The 18,591-nt window shown below is 31.9% G+C and overlaps 2 protein-coding genes and 1 long non-coding RNA gene across 6 annotated transcripts; all 3 read right to left on the bottom strand.

Annotated features, from left to right (window-relative positions):
• On the bottom strand, positions 5,585-7,508 carry LOC18598308 (glycine-rich RNA-binding protein 4, mitochondrial). 4 transcript variants are annotated; one of them, XM_007027785.2, is made up of 6 exons: positions 7,272-7,508; positions 6,848-6,916; positions 6,636-6,742; positions 6,418-6,558; positions 6,104-6,329; positions 5,585-5,786 (listed from the first exon to the last, which is right to left on the bottom strand). In XM_007027785.2, exons 1-4 carry the CDS (start codon positions 7,378-7,380, stop codon positions 6,454-6,456), a joined length of 390 nt encoding a protein of 129 aa, XP_007027847.2. In that variant the 5' UTR covers positions 7,381-7,508; the 3' UTR covers positions 5,585-5,786; positions 6,104-6,329; positions 6,418-6,453. The 4 variants fall into 4 exon arrangements, with proteins under 4 accessions (XP_007027847.2, XP_007027846.2, XP_017976266.1 ...); XM_007027784.2 differs by having other exon boundaries at positions 6,104-6,320; XM_018120777.1 differs by having other exon boundaries at positions 6,636-6,673.
• LOC18598307 (mRNA-decapping enzyme-like protein) lies at positions 8,289-12,589 on the bottom strand. Its single transcript, XM_018122224.1, has 8 exons — positions 12,261-12,589; positions 12,062-12,102; positions 11,890-11,939; positions 11,660-11,804; positions 11,071-11,127; positions 10,199-10,322; positions 9,640-10,104; positions 8,289-9,225 (listed from the first exon to the last, which is right to left on the bottom strand). The coding sequence occupies exons 1-8, from the start codon at positions 12,417-12,419 to the stop codon at positions 9,169-9,171; spliced, it is 1,098 nt and encodes a 365-aa protein (XP_017977713.1). The 5' UTR covers positions 12,420-12,589; the 3' UTR covers positions 8,289-9,168.
• On the bottom strand, positions 15,978-17,656 carry LOC108662143. The gene is made up of 3 exons (XR_001927926.1): positions 17,618-17,656; positions 16,888-16,961; positions 15,978-16,037 (listed from the first exon to the last, which is right to left on the bottom strand). It is a non-coding gene; the product is annotated as an uncharacterized LOC108662143 (long non-coding RNA).

Raw genomic sequence — 18,591 nt, 5'->3', positions numbered from 1 at the left:
TAAAATTTTTAGAATAAAATAATATTTTATTAATGAAATAATATTAAAATATTAATATTTAGACGGATATCGAAATCAGTCATGAAGAAGGATCATATGGTTGATCCAAGTGGGGGAGAAGATGACAAGCCCGACTCTATAAAAATATTTGTCATGACATACATGTGATGGATAGCATGTTTGCATGCTAAGAGAGTTCCGAAAAATTTACAAAAGTCGATATTATACCTAGAGGTACAACAATGTTGATTTAAGCCTCGAACTAGATCAAATAGAGAATTTACAATGAAATTAAGAATTTTAAAGTCCCAGAATGGTTTAATATGGTGATTCGGAGTTCGAGGATCAATTTGGAGTCAAATCGAAATTTTCGCTATCTAAGGGCAAAATGGTCATTTTCCACTTAGGGAGAAAATGGGAATTTTTAGAAAAGATTTTTGGCCCCATTTGACTTATTGGAGTATGATTTGAGGTTTAGAAGTGAAAAATTTTAATTCTGATATAATTTGGAGTATAGGGGTAAAATGGTAATTTTACCACCCCAGGGGCAAAACAGTAATTTTCCACCACCAGGACATTTTTCCAGCACATGGTCATCTCGTATCCTCATTTTGACCATTGACTAATTGTGTGGTGGAGATAAAAAGGATTAAAATTTTTAAAGTTTTAAAAACAGGCCAATGACATGATGCCACGTGTCACACCTTTATTAATTTATTATTTTCCTTTTTAAAAGGCACAAAAATCATCCCATCTTCCACCCTATGGCTGGCCAAACCAGCAAGAAGAGAGAGAAAATAAAAACAAAACCCTAGAGAGAGAAAATCAAAGAAAAAGTGTGAATTTTCAAGGAAATTAAGTGAAAAATGTGAGATTTTTTCTATTAAGCTTGAGTTTTCTTATTCCCAAGCATTTCTCCTTATTTTCCATGATTAAATTACACGTTTTCATGATGAATTGGTGGCTGATCAAATGGGTTAGGAGAGAGAAAGTTGTTAGATTAATTTGATTTTAAGTTATGTTAGTGTTTTTAGTTAGTTTAGCATATTTAGGAACAAAACAATAAGAAAAGAATTTATTTTCCTCCATTACCATTATTGGCCGAATTTTCTAGGTGAATATTGGCTAATGATCTTGATGTTTATTTGAGGAATTATGATGAATTATGAGCTTAGAAAAATAATGGGAATTTTTGAAGCAAAAATATGAATTTTACCCACTGGGGTTATTTTCGTAATTTGCTATCGAGACTGATAAATTGAATCTCATTCACACTCACTAAGGTAATTTAAGTATAATTAGAGTGTAGAAAGTGAGAAGAATTGATTTGGAATTAAATTGAAGATAATAGGCCGAATTAGGTCAGCACCGCATATAAGCGGTAATCGGATAAGTTGCATATCATATCATGCATATATACCGAGCCTGAATTGATTTTATAATGGTCAAGCATTGATGTGGTGAATTATGTATTGTACATTGTGGATAGGTGATGAGCAAAGTACACTGGTAAAAGTACAGAGATTGGGCTTGGAGACTGGGATTAGGAGTACATCGACTCCTAGAACTGTGAGTGAACTTATTATCGTCTTAATTATCTAGAGTAGTTTTATATAATTGTGTGATTTTATGAAAAATGGGTTTAAATGGTACATTGCTATGCTTTAAGAGAAATTGTGATTTTATAAATTTTCTGGAAAATCGAATACTGGTTTTGAAAATAGAGTAATTGGAGACTGTCTGCTTCTGTTGTAAATTTATGGTTTTAAATTGAATGGCTTATGACAATATATGAGCATGAATGGCTAAACTGATTTTAGTTTAGAATTATTTGTACTGAGTATTCAGCCTTGAGAGGCTAGGTTGTAATAAATTGCCATGTCATGCTAGAATGAATTTTATTGATTAATGGAGTATATATTAATTATTCACTGCAGAAGGTGTTCTGTGGACCAGCCTATTAGAGGGGCACGGTAAACTCCATTATATTCTTACCTCGAACAGAGAGACGCGTAGGGTATCTCCTGGGGTAAAGCTTAGGGTTCACTTCACGTCAAACCACCACGTGAAGGGGTACTCAGCCAACGCCAAGGAACGACTGTATTTTTCTCAAACTAAAAATATATTTTAAGTGTATACAAAAATTTTAACAGCCTTGGCGGACTCGGTTGGATGCCCTGCGCAAGGTATCACCGAGTATGAGTTTTGCCACGAGCCAAAGTTTTAAAAAATTCATTAGCCAGGTTGATTACTCGATTTATATGGATTGATTTTATTTTGTTGAAATGAGTTGAAAGGTAATGAAATTACAATGTGATGACTTATTTTAATTGTCTCTATTTACTCGACTTTAGATAATTTAGATGGTATCTGTTTACTCACTGGGATTTTATAATCTCACCACCCTCATTTCCTCACATTTCAGGCTCGAGGAATTTCATAGTTAGCTGACTTTGACAAAGACTTTCATTTGGACTCGAATCGATAAAAGCTGTAGGTTTCCAGCTTCCGATGCATTTTGGTTAGATGTGGGCCCACGTGTCACTGTAAAAGAAATTTTATGCTTTGGTTATCTGCTTTATAGTATACATGAATATAATTAACTTTTACGCTATAAGAATTATGTACCGATAGTTTTATGAAAATTATTTTACAAGAAAATAGTTTATTTTATGAATATTTTTATTATATTCAAATGGTCAAATTTTCACTTCAAATGAATGTTTTAAATACTTAATTTGTTTTTAAATCATTAAATATATATTTTCGGCTTACCTACTACATTTTTAGCAAGTTTTGAGATTTTCGAAAAAAAAAATGACGAAAATGCCCCTTTGAGCCAAAAAATAATATGTTATGTTCTGATTTGAAAATGATTTGTAATCCTTCGAATTTTGATATTTGATAACTATTGCTCACCGGGGAAGTGCAGAAGCTGATACGAGAGCCTTGCGAGGTTTTGATCAACATTCGGGGTGAAGAATGTTTGTCGAGGCCTCGCGACGGTTGTCACGAGCTCGATGGGGAGTTCCGGGTCGTGACATTCAATGTAATAAATTCAAAATAGTTGAATGCATTGAATAAGATAAACATATTTTGTGCACATCATAAGATTAGTGGGAGCAAGATAAGTTACTCATTAATAGTGTATAAGATACATTTTCCAGTATAAGAAAAACAAAATGGGAGTAAAGAGTTAGAGCCTAAAAAGGGATTCAACAAAAAAATTTAGGATTACATGTTAAAGGAGTTTAACATAGAGAGAATCCTAAATGTTAAAAGTAATATAAAGTTATGATTGAGCAGTTGTATTGGACTGGTTTCAAAACAAGAGATAATTGTATGATTATATCTATAATCAGATACAAACTTTTTGTTTAGGATACAAAAGAAGAGATATTTGGATCATTGGTTTAATGAACCAATAAACGATTCCAAGTTATTAAAGTAACAACAAGAGCCATAATAATGGAATCAAGGTTTCGTTGTAATCTAAAGTAATATTTCGATTATGATAATGGAGATTGTCAAACATATAAATTAACATATTCTCAAATATTGCAATTTGAGTTGTCTTAGTAGAGACACAATTGCTAAGCGAAAAAGTTTGATATTGGATATGTTAACAATTGACTCAAGTGCAAGTGGGAGATTGTTGGTATATGCCATTGAACCAATTGGATTGGTCAATTAATATATATTGTCATTTAATGCAATAATAAGGAGTTATGAAGTACTAATTGGATGAAGCCCATGGAACATAAAAGCCTTGTTAGAGAATTGCAAAGTTATTACAATTATGAGATCACTATGCATTAAAGCCATGTTCTTAAAATTGTTCTTAGCCATTCTATTACCAAGACAAGGCATTGACAATGCTTAAAGACTAGTACATGTTAAGCCTCCTTACTTGGGAAGTAAGTAATCGATCTCATAAATTGAAGTATATGGGATACTTAAGGATAACATGTAGGTACTTGTTAAAGAACAAGTTCACTAAACATGACCTGTTATGAGAACTTCATTTGGTATTTCACTCAAATGCCTATGGAATATGTTTTCATGTGATAGTCGTGCAACTAATCCTTAGACTTGAGACACCAAGTCATCTTGTATGGGGAATGACATATTTTGATTTCACTTCTACCGGTTTAGAAGCGACCAAATGCCTAAACAAGGTGTTTTTGGGTATGCCATGAAGCATGCGAAGGTGAATGAGTGGTCAAAAGAGGATTCATCACCCCAAGTGATATGAGGGGATGTATCTCACTTGTTCTTAATCCTTGATTAACTTGTATAAAGTCTTTGGCTCAAGTATGATGAATTTGAGGAAAGTTAGTTTCCTAAATTCATAATGTTAGTCATGAATTATGAAAACTAATATGGAATATCACCAATAGACACTGAGCCATACTTAATGATATATCCGGGATATTTGATGAAAGGACCGTATGCACTGATAGGCTTATCACTGAAGGGTTTTGTCAAATTCTTTAATTAACTCTCTAATATTTGGGTGCTTATGATGTATTGCTAGATGCCGCTCATGATCTATACATATAAATTATCAAATTGATATTTGATTAGGATTTATATTTATTGCCAACATGTTAAAAGCTTAATGGGTCACATGCATTAAGTGACATGATTGGGATTAAATAAGGACATTTAATTAAGTTGGACTTAATTGAAAGAGACCAAAATAAAGTGAAAAATTAATTAAGTTCATAGAAACTTAATTAAATTAAAATACAACTATTGTATTTAGGGTCACAACTTAGTTCGACTATATAAATATATTATGTTTGCAAACTAAAACTCTAAACCTCCAGCCATTTCTCAACTGTTTCATAAAATAAGAAAAGAAAAATAGTTTTTTTTGTTTGACAAAAATAAGATTAGGCAAAAAAATTTTATCTTTTTGTTTTAGAAACAAAACTTATTAGCACAAGTAAAAGTCTTACCTTTGAGAAGGTCTTATTTGATCACTATGTGGATTACTGTTAGAAGCCAAACACTTAAGTGATTGAAGATTTGATAAATCCTAACAGTGAAAAAGCAAATATTTTGGATTTAATTGATTTTTGATTACGATATATAAAACAAGGTATGTAACTATTAAACTTATAAGTGTTTATAATTAACTTGAAAGTTACATGAAAAGCACAAACTTTAATTTTGTAAAATTCGACTATTTTTCTAATTAAATATTAATTTATTTTTTCGTTGCATTATATTTTTAATTTTTAATTATTTTCTTATTTGAGTATAAAGTCGAATCCCAGCACGAAATGGAGAGTTTGAGGTCCTTATCTTGCTTTCTCATCATTTAACATATTTTTTCTAAGGAGATAGAAATTTGTGTAAATAATACAAACTTGAAAGGAAAAGAGTTAAGGACTTATTCTTTTTGGATTCTTTTAACATTTTCCGTTGTTCAAGCCCCATAAAATTCTCATACACCAAGTAGTTACAACCATGTATATAAACAAACCAAACATGTCCCAAAGCAGCATAAACGATCTATAGTCTTTCTCAAACACATGCAAATTAGTGAAATATTACTCAAATAAAACAAAATAGGTTGAAAAAAAAAAGGTTGCCCCAAGTTATTGTTCAAAGTCTACAATGATATTTTAGTATCACGGATGATAACCAACCAACATGATGATGAACAAAAACTTTCAATACAAGCCCCATCTATAACTCAAATTCATAAATGATTAATACTGTCTTATGATTCAATCCTAAGCCCTTGCTACCGCTGATGCCTTCAAGCTTCTTAGCTGCAAAAGATGACAAATTCAGCTTAGCCAATATCTTCACATTCAGCACCAGCACCAGCACCAATCAAAACAAAAGATATCTTCCCAGTTCACTCTCACCAGTTTGATCATACATGCACAAGTATGAAGGAATCTTCCAAATGAAAGAAAGTCACTGGCATAAACTTGGCATACTAGTGATAAATTAATTGCATTCATATCATGGTAATGGAGGTACAGCAATATTCACATTAACGATCTTACTTAAAAGGAAGATAGTTTATTGAACAAAAACAAACAAATCAGTATTGAGTATTATAAGATTCGAGACTAACTACCTTATTTGTTCTCCATAAAGCCAGCTTTAAGTATCTGCTGCTTCAACATACTCAAATGCATCATGCCCAAGCAACTACAATAACAAATACAAAAACAACCTATGAACTTTAGTAGCCAATGTCCTTCACTGGATTCTTTGACCACAAGATTTTGATGCAAACTTCTATCAGCTCTTGCTTTCTAGTGCTGAGCAGACCTCTGGGCTGCTAGATTGATCTGAAATGACTGTGAACCACTTTTATCATTGTGCAAATGAATTATTAGGATAATATGCTTTGTATATAACATAAGATTGTATCTAATTCTCACTGACAGTGTCTTTGAAATGTATGTGTCTTTATCAAAGCCGTCAGTTTTTGGTTATTGGATCAGGAGGTCCCCTGGCTATAGGTGAACCACCCAAATTAGATGTGGGTTTCGCATAGTCAACAAAAATAACACGTCCATTCAGAGCCTGTCAATAATCACTTTGTTATTTCTGAAATCATTAAGATACCATAATAAAAAAAGGAAAGGAAAAGAATGCTGTACCCTTCCGTCCATCTGAGTTATTGCTTTCTCAGCTTCATCTTCACATGCATAAGTAACAAATCCAAAACCTTTAGATTTACCCGAAACTCTATCGGTTACAATTTTGGCTGGCAAAAGTAACAATGTCGGTATACTTTTAAGCGAACAAAGTCTTAAAAGCCTAAGACTATTGCTCAATATTATCACATAAATAGATCCAATCACCTACTGACCTTCCATAACTTGACCATACTGGGAAAATGCATCTAATAATCCTTTCTCTGTGGTGTAAAATGATAGACCTGTTTACAAAGGGAATGTAATGAGCAAAAGAGTAGTACTATGAGATTAAGCAACCATTTTTTATTCAGTGTTGTAACTGTCACTATTGGATGATAAACATACCAAAGTACTAAGATGTTATAAACAGATTTATTACTTGGGTTTGTTGATTTCAAGTAATTTCAGCCTAAACATGCTTTCATTTTCAATTACTATGAATCTGTCATTGAAAGATAACTTTGATTTGAGATTTCTATTTAAAGGATAAGCAGCGGATTCTGTAGCAGAAACTATTAAAATAACAGATAATAAAAAAGATTGAAATCAGTCAATAGGATAATAAAAAAGTGGATGAAAATGAGAGAAAAAGAGTACCTCCAACGAAGAGCTTAGAGGCGATACCTCTACGGAAAATAAGAAGGGTAGGAGGAATAAGGGAAGAGTGTTTTGGGTTTCCAGTAATAAGTCTTCTGAGTGCCGCCATGTCTACTGCAAAGGCAAGTAAGGAACAAGCCGAGTCCCAGCTCCCTTGTGTTGCCTGCTGCCAGTTGCCACAGAACAATACTGCGTGATTGGGCGGGCTCAACCTAGATGAAGAAGGCCGCTATCTCCATGGGCCTGTTTAAAGTCCTTTGCCTAATTGCCATTTACACTCAAAAATCTGTATGCATCACTGCGCTGTAGATAGTTTAAACTAGTTCGAAGTTTGAATTTGATTTTTTAGATCCGAAGTTGCAGTCCTTTTATCCCAATACCGACAAGCTTAGTCTCTAAATTTTTGTTAAAAATCCATTTACGAATAATTGATAATAGTGTTAAGATTTTTATCTAAACTTAGCTAATATAGTATTTTCTAGTAACTTATATATTGAGGTGGTTTACTAGACGACCTAATGGGTAACAGTTTAAATTATTTTAATTAAATAACAGTAGAGTATTTTAAAGATTCTTAAGTCTTCTAAATATTTTTATTAAAAACAAAATTATTTCGTATTAATGTTTAATGCTGTTATCAATTATCAGTAAATCGATTTTTAATAAAACTATAAGAATGACGGTTATTAATATCAATTATCTTTAAATGGAATTTTAATAAAGGTGTGAGGATTAAGTTTATTAAGATCGGGATTGAGAGATTAAAAGTACAAACTTGAGATTGTGAAGGGAATAAATTTAGAATTGGATGTTTTCTATACTAGGATTCGATTTCTAGAATACAAATTCACTCAAAAAATGGTGTTAAATAATTCCAAATCCAAAGACAGAAAGAAAGCCCTTTCGCTGTTGATTGTACATTTCATACCCAAATTAATTATAGTGAAACAATCTTTAGTACTTGGAAGTTTAAAAATTCATTATTAGCTACTTCAGCTAAACTTTGATTAAGCAATCTTTAGACAAAAATGGTGCTCCTGCTAGCCTAGCCTAGCCTAGCCTATATTTCTCAAGTGGCTAAATATAACTTTGAAGTCACATTAGCAAAGTCTTGGACAAATGCTTGCAGAATCCTAAATATTCCCAGGAACTTACATCATACATCATTAGCACTTAAGCCGAATAAAAGAAAAGAACAACTTCTTTTTCCTACTAGTACACTCCACCAAACAAACGATACAACCATGTTAAACCAAGCTTCCAATGCTTCCAAGAGACGGAAAGAGCTGACACTGACACGAGCAACTTCTCCTATAAATTGACAGGACAGAGTGGTCTCACTATAAACAGAATCAATTTTACAATCATTGAGGAATCCAAGAAATCTGGCAAGGGGAATTCCATTACTGCTTTAAGTCTAAACGCCATTTTAACCCTCAAACTCTGTTTCAATGTCCATTCCACACCTCAGACTTTTACTTTGTTGAATTAGGCATTCAATCTTCTGTGATTGATTCGATCAACTGACAGCAGAGCAGATTAGAGTCCACAAAAACACATGCCATCAAGCTGCCTGAAAATCCTGAACCAAAACTAATGCGGTAATTTTTCACCTTATCCTCCACTCACCACATCTGCTGCAACGTTTGATGGGGATGGAACTATGGTGACCTTGTTTGTGGAGGAAATGAAGGTGAGAGTTTAGGTTTATTTCTATGTGACCTACAGCCTTTATGCCACATCAGCAACTCAAAGTACGTTTTCACACCTTGTGCTCCTTTAACAATCAGGGCAGATCGAATCATGTGTCAAAGCTGAGATACCTGACTGAAGAAAATAAAAGTATATGGTGCACATGGAACATTGAAATGAAGTTTAGAGGATCAACTTTAGATGCTCAAGAATGATGCACCTTTTGCAATGCCTGGTAGAACATGTCAATGAATTGATCATCCTGGCATAAGAACAGAAAAAAGAGTCAATCAATACCTAGAAGCCTTCATCATAAGGAGGCTTCAAATTATGAATAAATGTATGCAAACAGGAATTTATCGGTGGCCTCCCAAGCATTCGACATCCAGTTCAGTCTTCAGAATGCTATGAAGAATTATCATCATTACTATTCCACAGGTGCGAAGATGTTCACATTTGGGCAATACTAATCGCATCTCTCGTTTTCAGGGGCATTTGCATTTTATACTCATAGTATGAAGAATGATAAGTTTTTTTCTTACCTTCCCTTTTTTTTTTTTGTATCTATCTTTTTGCTGAATGCTAATTAATGATATATACCAAGCCATATTTGCCACTATTAATTAACATTATAAGTTATAAAGCACAAACCAAGAGGCAAAAAGTCAAAAAATACCTGAACAAGCATTAGTAGTGCATCACGAACTTTATCCCTGCTAATAAGAGGTCCATCATGCAAAGTAGGTGGCACACCAGGAGTCAGAGATGCAGGTGGAGTAGGTGGTGGAAAAGGTTGAAGCATTGGAGTGCCATAAGGACGTTGCAGATTGAGGGGTGGATGAAGAGCAGAAGCAGTTGGCATGGATGAAGAGAGAGGCGGCATGATCAATGATGACGACGATGAAGAAGGGGGTGGTGCAAAAAATGCAGAAGGCTTAACGAGATTGGTTACCCGGTTGCTGCTACTTAATGAATCAAGCGAAGGAGGAGCAGAAAGAGTAAGGGATGAAACTGACGGAGCAGATGCAGGAGTGGAGACAGCAGGTGGTACATGAGAAGACAGAGGGGTGGTTGAGATAGAATGGTAAGGCTGTATTGAATTTGCACCATTTGGAGCATTAGTTCCAAGATTCATAGCAGCCTGAAATTAGTGAACAAAATAATTTGAGATCAGAGACATTGGATAAATATTAGGTCTTGAAGAGCCCAAACGTGAGTGTCAGCAGTGAACATACACTAAAGAAGTTGACAAATGATGAATCTTCAGGAGCATCAGTGGCAGGAGAGGTAGTTGCTGGCGGCTCCAAGGGGCCTTCTATCACAGACATGCTAGGAACTGCTTCTAGCTCCTCAAATTCACTGCATTACAATAACACATTAGCTTAGAAAACTTTGCATCATAAGAAGAAAGGAAATTAAGCATGTGACTACCAAAATATAGCAACAGGAGGCAGGAGAAGCAAGATGCTCTAAAACAAGGATACTGGATTTCCAAGGATCAACCTTAAAATCATTACATTCCATGATAGTCTTTATATTACACCAAGTAGATGCTTGTTTTTTGGCTAAATATGAAATTCCAAATTTACCCATGTGCCTTAGCATGTCTTGCAGGTATTATCCATTAAATTACATTATGGATGCACCTCATAGCCTATAGATATGGTAGTTAAGGCTCATTCTTATAACAATAAACTTTTCACAAGAAGCTCTTTTTTCAATCACCCATTTCCAATTCCAATACTTAATTCCACCTCCTAACTGTTCCCCATTCTCCACTTCCTACCTTCTATTTCCTTCACATGGCACAACATTTGATACCACAAAGTTCACTCTAGTCCTCCTCTCTAACTCCTTTACCTCAATCCTTCACTTGTTGCAATGATACCTCACCTCACACCAGAAGGATCCTCCACACATAAAACACAGACAATTGACAAGACATTGTTTTATTCAAAAGAACATATGGTACCCAAAGCACTAATTATGAAATTTATATCAAATACAGACACCCCACAAGCTGCCGTGGCAAATTCAACAGGTAACCATGTTCTAAGGTTTCAAAAACGCAATAACTTCCTTATAAATGCGTTATAGACGCCATTACCTTTTGCTTGAAGATACTTTTGGCTTTGCAGGAACTTTTGAATATGCATTAAGTATTCTGCGAAAAAGAAAACAAATACAATGTTACAATTCAAACTATCAATGCAAGAGACCAAGAACTTATCTTGTTGATATCAAAACTCAAAAAACAAATTAATACAAATTGCATTTGGGTGCTTTTAAAGTATTTTCTTAAATTAGGGAAGTTTAAAGATTGCCATAAGTGCAAGGGATTTTTTATTAGAAATTATGATGAATTGCCAAATTACTTATTGTGGGGCTAAGAACACATACATTATCTGTTTGCAATATTAGAGTGCATTGACCCCACTTATCTAGAATCTTGTGACCACATTTGTTAGTAGTGAAAAATTCAATCAACCAGAAGAATGGTGTAAAACTAAAACCACAAAGGAATGCCTCAAGTACTAAACCCTTCATTTAGGGGAAAAATAATAATAAGTGATAAATAACGCATAATATTAAGATATCAAAGATCTAAACTTCCATGTTTGAATTCACTTGGGATAAACATGCTCAAACTCGATTAAAAGTCAGCTAAATGGATAAAAATAAAAAAGATGCTATACCTGCTAAAGAGATTTGCAACATCCTCACATTCACGCGGATTGTAAAACCAAATGCCATTAACTTCTTGTGCTGCATTGCGATACAACAAGTACGGAACTTGAACCTCGTATTCAAAATCTCCAAGTAGATTCTCCACCAAATTATCTGTTTGTTAAAAACAGCTTTAATATCAAATCAAGCAAAGAAAACAAAAAGTCCGCTTTCTTTCATTAAGGTTAAGGATTTTGACCTGTGTTACGCCGATTCATTACAATGAACTGGAACCGAGGTTGCGTATTCCTTAAAAACGACAACAAAATCAGAAATCATTAATATAAGCTAAACAATATCCCAAGTTAATTACATGCTTCTAACAAAGTTAATGCTAAGAAAAAAGCTCAACAAATATTATACTGTTTTACCTCTTAACAACAAAGAGAGATCCTTCAACATCTTTTCGACTCTAAATTTCAAAAATAAAATATATCAAAAACAAAAAAGAGAAAGGATCTAAAACTGAAAAGTAAAAAACTTGGTAATTTAAGCAATCCAAATTCTAAACCAAAAATTAAAAAAAATTAAGATTCCAAAAACTTAAAAGAGATTTGTGAGAAACCGAACCCATTGATTGCTATCGATGTTGAATTCGTAGAAGGTGACGTGAGCGGCAGTAATCAAAATCTCTTCGATGAAAGGATCGATTCGTTGGAGAACAGTGAGATTCAGCATCTTCGTGCTCTGTTGATCGAGATTCGGCATCAACTTTCCAGTCTGAGACATTCTCCGATTCGGAAATTTGAAACCCCAAACCCTAATTTCGATTTTCTTGATGATTTTCCCGGGAAAATTTATTTTCTATTTTTTGTAGAAAAGTTTTTTCTTTTGTTAGTGTTGTAGCTTAACGATGATAGGAGTTGAACACTCGTCGTTCAATTCTTTAGAAATTCGGCAGTTGGCAGTTTACTTTACTGATTCCTAAATGACCAAAATGGCCTTTTGTCATCTAGAACTTTACACCAATAAGGGGATAAATAATTTTTTTAATTTCTAAATCAAAATTAAATTTTTAATTCAATCAGATGAATTCATATGAAGCTAGTAGTACTTTTATTATTTTTTTGTTACTTGCTTTTATTAAATGTACAACGTAATCATATTATTTTATCTTAATCTTAGTTATTTTAATTAAAATCTTATTATCTTCAAATTATTTTAAGAAAATAAAGTATAATGATTATTTTCAATTAAATTATTTTTTTATGTATTTAGAGAAGAAAGATTCGAATTTACTTTTTTTGAGAAAGAGATCATGCACTAATAGGAAGATTCGAACCCACTCCCTTTAACAGAGAAATCATTCACTAATTAATGAACTAAATACTCAAAATTTTTAAACTACTAAATTTTACTCAAATTTAATTATCAAGATTTGTTATTTTGTTAAACTAACAGTAATTATTTTTACTCAAGTTTCTTCATTTTAGGAGTTTTTAATTTTTTAAAGATTGATTCAATTAGTTTAATAGAAAAAGATTTTTTAATAAAATGTTTTTTGAATTAATGCAATCTTATTTTTTAAAAGTTACTTTTACATATGATAACAATGATATAGATGATCGTATACTCATCACAAATTTTAACTTCTAAAAATTGATTGTAGAAAAATTATATGATTTGAATTTAATATTTGAATCCACGTTTCCCTATGTATTTTAGCCAAATTTATATGTTTTTTACTTATCATTTTTTTATATAAAGTTTCGTGAGATTGGGGCTTGTTATGTCCTTTTGCTTTATTAACAAGTTGATAATAATTGTATGATATAATATTTTAAAAAGACTTTGAATTATTTAAGAAAATTTAAATAAATTTTTACTGATCAAGTAATTTTTTGTATTTTTAATTTGAGTTAAATAGATTTTTATAATCAATGCTTGATTAATTTTCGTTAATTAAAATGTCACTTGTTATTTTTTATATCACATTACACTGATATAACGTTGATGTAAAAAGTGAAAATACCACGTAATCATGTTATTATATTATATTGATATGCCGCATCATCATCCACTATGACATGTTATCATATTATCATAACATCATATGTTATAAAATGACAAATACTGTTTTCGCTAATAACAAATAGTCAAAAAGTTTATTTGACTTAAAAGTATAAAATTTGATGAAACTAATAAAAAAAATAAAAACTTATTTGAATTTTTAAAAATAATTTAAAAGGTTTTTTAAATACTATGCATAATTATATTCAACTAATAACTAAAACTGTTAGGTTGATAGACATTCAATTTTATTACAATCAAATAGAAAGAGACTTTCAATAAATAAAGAAAGAAGATGATAAATTATAAGGTAAAATACCCCTCACCTCTAAGTTTTAGTCAAAATTTTAAACGAGTTAATTAATTTTTGAAATAGACACTCCGCTTCAAAAATACAAACACCGTTAATAGAAATTAAAAAAAGACTAAAATGCTCTTTCTTTCTTTATTAATTTTAAAAATTATTATTATATTTTTTTCAAAAAAAAAGATAGCACTGATTGGTGATCCCCAAGGGAGGGGAGCACCAAGTGCTCCCCATCTGGGGAAAGTTTTTTTTAATTAATAAAAAATTAATAAAATTATATAATAGTAATTTTAAAAATTAATCAAAGGTAAAATTATCTTTTTATCCTTACCACGTCATCAAATGGACAGAAATACTAATGGTTGACTAACGACTGGACTTAAGTGTCCAGTGAAAAATATATTTTGGGACAGAATGTTCATTTTGAAAACTAATAGACCTTCGTATAATTTTGATCAAAACTTAGAGAGGTAAAGGTATTTTATCTTAAATTATATTATTGTAAAATTAATTTGTTTTATATTTTTTATAACTTTATAAATAATTTAGTAACATGCTCATAGTGAGCCAGAAGGAAGGGGTGCTAATAGGGCCCCCACCTCTTCTAAAAATTTTAAAATTTTTATAGCAACATTTATTTTTTAAAATTTTATAATTTTACCTCTATAATAATTTTTTATAACATACTCTTCTCTTTTTTTATTAGAAATTTTATAATTTCACTTTTTATTTTATACTTTATATAACATACTAATATGTCATTTGAATTTGTGTTTATCTTGCATCTTATGAGGGAGTTGTTGAAGATAACAAATGACCTCTTAAAAGCTTTACAACTTAAATATAAAAACTTATTGAATGCAAATCATTTAGTATCACTTACTAAAAAGCATCTACAACAATTGAGAGAAGATAGGTGGGAAACTTTACTTGTATCAGTGAAGAAATTTTGTGAGAATTATGAAATTGAGATTCCTGACATGAAGGCTAGATATAAATTAGGTATAGGTTGTCTTCAAAAGGATCATGGCACAATTAAGCATCATTGTCGATGTGACTTATTTCTTACTATTATTGATTTATTTTTGCAAGAATTGAATTTCAGATTTAATAAAAATGTGATGGAGTTGCTCATTCTAGATACATCTTTGGACCCTCAGAATGATTTTGAATCATTTGATGTTGAAAGTACTTGTAACATTACAAATAAATATTATCCTAATGATTTTACTGAGTATGATAAAATGCATTTACGCTATCAATTGGATCTATTCAAGCTTGACATTCTTCATAATCAGGTTTTAAAAAATATATCTACACTTTTTGAACTATATTAAATATTAAAAGAAGACGAGAATATAAAAAGTTTACTTCTTTTTTGACAAATTGATCTGATTTGTTTGGACTTTTCTTGTCACGACCCGAAACCACCTTCGAGTCCGTGACAACCGTCGTGATGTCCCGATAGGCACTCATCTTTCGAGTACCCTATCGAGACCTCGTAAGGCTCTCGTATCAGTTCCTCACCTACCCTGTGATTTATTGTTACAAAAATCATGTTTTAAAACAATACAGATAATTTTTTTTCGTCCAAAAACAATAAAATTTTAATTTCTGCCTCAAAGGGGCATTTTTGTCATTTTCGTCAAAACTTTCGAGACAGGTTAAAAATATAATAATTAGGTGAAAAACGTATATTTCATACTAAGAAATAAGTTTTGATATCTAAAACGTTCATTTAAAAGCAAATTGTTGATAATTAGTACTATTCAAAAATAATAAATAAAATATTCTATTTTCTCATAAAATAAATTTCGATAGAAATATTCGTAAATAATTTTTTCGCACATGAAAGTAAAGTAAAAATTGTATGAATAGAAATACAGATAACCAAAATATAAGATTTGATCTGCAATGACACGTGGGCCCCAATTGACCAAGAGGATGTAAAACTATGAACTCTTACTTTCTATAATGCAATTTCGAGCTTAGTTCTCGTCCTACTCGACTATCTACAAACTGTCCTGAGCCTGAAAAATGTATAGGAAGAAGGGGTGAGATTTTGTAATCCTAGTGAGTAAACAGATACAATCTAAAGTATCTAAAGCCGAGTAAATGGAGACAATAAAATATCCCATCCCAATATGCATTTCATAACTTAGAAATTTATTTCATCTCATGAAAACAATTATAATTCAATTAAAATGATTTTCAAGGCTTATGTTTCTCATAAAATTTGGCTCATGCCAAAACTCATCCTCGGGGATACTTGATCGTCATCAAAGCATCCACTCGAGTCCGCCAAGGCTGTTAAAACGACTTATTCATATAAAACAGCCGTCCCTTGGCGTTGGCTAAATCTCACTTTCACGTGGTGGTAAAGCGTGAAGTGGACTCAAACCCCTCCACAAAAGTTACCCTACACGCTTCTCCCACAGAGGTAAAATAAATTAGCTGGGTTTACCGAGCCCCTCTAATAGGATGGTCTATGAAAATCCGCCACTGCAGTGTAGGTCAACCCCACCATAATCATAAAATAGTTTAACAGCATAACAAGGTAATTTTTTTATAATAACTAATTTGCACGGCAAACCACAATTCATGTAATTTCAATACAATAAACCAGCCAAGCATGCTCACACTATCATAAGCCATTTGAATTAAAAATACAATTCATACTTAACAACCACAGTCTCCATGTACTCTATTTAAAAAAAATAACATTCATCATTAATTTCAAACAATTTATAAAACCATTTTATAAAAACACATTTATTTATAAAACACGAAATTTATCCTTTTTAAATCCATTTTTCATAAAATTTATAAAATTTCATAAAAACTACCTTAGATAAATTAAATGATAATAAGTTTACTCACAATATTAGGAGTAGAAATACTCCTATCCTCCATCCTCGGGTACAGTCTCTTACCCGAAACAATTGACTCACCACCTATCCATAATCCATGACACAAAATTCAATAAATTGTGTCAATTTATCATAAATTATTTCAGGCTCTTATCCATGCGTATGCACTAGATAGGGTTTGAAATGTCTAGACAATCGCTTAATTGCGGTGTCCGACCTAACTCGCCTATACACGGTGTAAATTCCTAAAATCCCCAATTCAACTCCAATTCCATCCATTTCAATTTCAATTATCCAATTATATCCACAATACCTCAATGACTGTGAATTTGGTCCAATTTATCAGTCCGGACTATAAATTACGCTTTTACCCCTAGTGGGTAAAAATTTCAATTTATTGCACCGAAAATTCCCATTTAATTTCCAACCTCATAATTCATCATTTTTCCACCCAATTCTCTTAAAATAAAGTCAACCTCATCCTCACATACCATTGGCTAGATTCGGCCTAGAGAAATTCATGGAGAAGATAAATATTTTTCTTGTTGTTTTACTCATAAACATGCTAAACTAACACTAAACACTAACATAGCTCAAAATCAAATTTATCTAACAACTTTCTCTCTCTAAACCCATATGACCAGAATTGAAATCATCCTCAAATCACATGATTCAACCATGAAAAATGATGGGAAATGCATGGGAAAGGTAAAGCACAAGACAAATTTAAGAAATGTTACCTTTTTTCACTTGATTTTTGAATTTCCACCTATTTTCCCTTTAAATTTCTTAGCTAGGGTTTTATTTTCTCCTTTCTCTCTCTTGTTTCTTGCTTGGCCGAATGTTGAAGAAGAAGAATGGGTGGGCTGATTTTTTTATGCCTTTTTTATTGTTTAATGAAATAATATTATTTTATTCATATTTTAAATATTTTATTAATTCATTTTTTTTTCTAGCCATCCATTTGTCCTACTTTTTCCACCATGCATTCCCTTTGACTTATCCAAGTCTTAAGTGAAATTTTCAGATTTTTTCAAAGTTTTGGTGGAGTAAATTTTTTAAAATTACACTTTTGCCCTCGAACTTTTCAAAAATTATATTTTTACCCCAAAAATTGAAAATTTACCATAATTCATAATTTTCACTCCTCATACTCATTTCACACTCCAAATAATTAAATTTGATCAAAATCCTTTCAAAAATTAAATTTTCGATTTCGGGTGGCAAAATTACCATTTTGCCCCTATACTCTAAAAATACTGAAAACTCATATTTTTCACTGCTAAATCTTCCAATTGTACTTCAATACTCATATCATACTCAAACACGTCAAATGGGGCTAAGAAAATCTTTTCTAAAAATTCTCATTTTGTCCTCAAATTACAAAATGACCATTTTACCCCTAATCGGTCAATTTTCCGGATTGACTCCAAATCAAACCTCGAACTCCAAATTACCATTTTGAGTCATCCCTGGACTATAAAATTCTCAATTTCATCTTTAAGATCTCGATTTTATCTTGTTCGATGTTTAATTGACTTAATTGTACTTCTAGGGGCAATATCATCTTTTGTCAGTTTCTCGAGCTTTCTCAATATACAAACATTCTATCGAGTATGTGAATGACACTGTAATTACTTTATAGAGCAGGGTTTGACATTTCTAGTTTCTACTACAACATCAGAGCATGCATTTTTTTTATTTTGAAACTTGT

Source organism: Theobroma cacao, chromosome 5, assembly GCF_000208745.1.
Source record: "Theobroma cacao cultivar B97-61/B2 chromosome 5, Criollo_cocoa_genome_V2, whole genome shotgun sequence".
NCBI classification, from domain to species: domain Eukaryota; kingdom Viridiplantae; phylum Streptophyta; class Magnoliopsida; order Malvales; family Malvaceae; genus Theobroma; species Theobroma cacao.
This window is presented reverse-complemented; position numbering and strand designations above follow the sequence as displayed.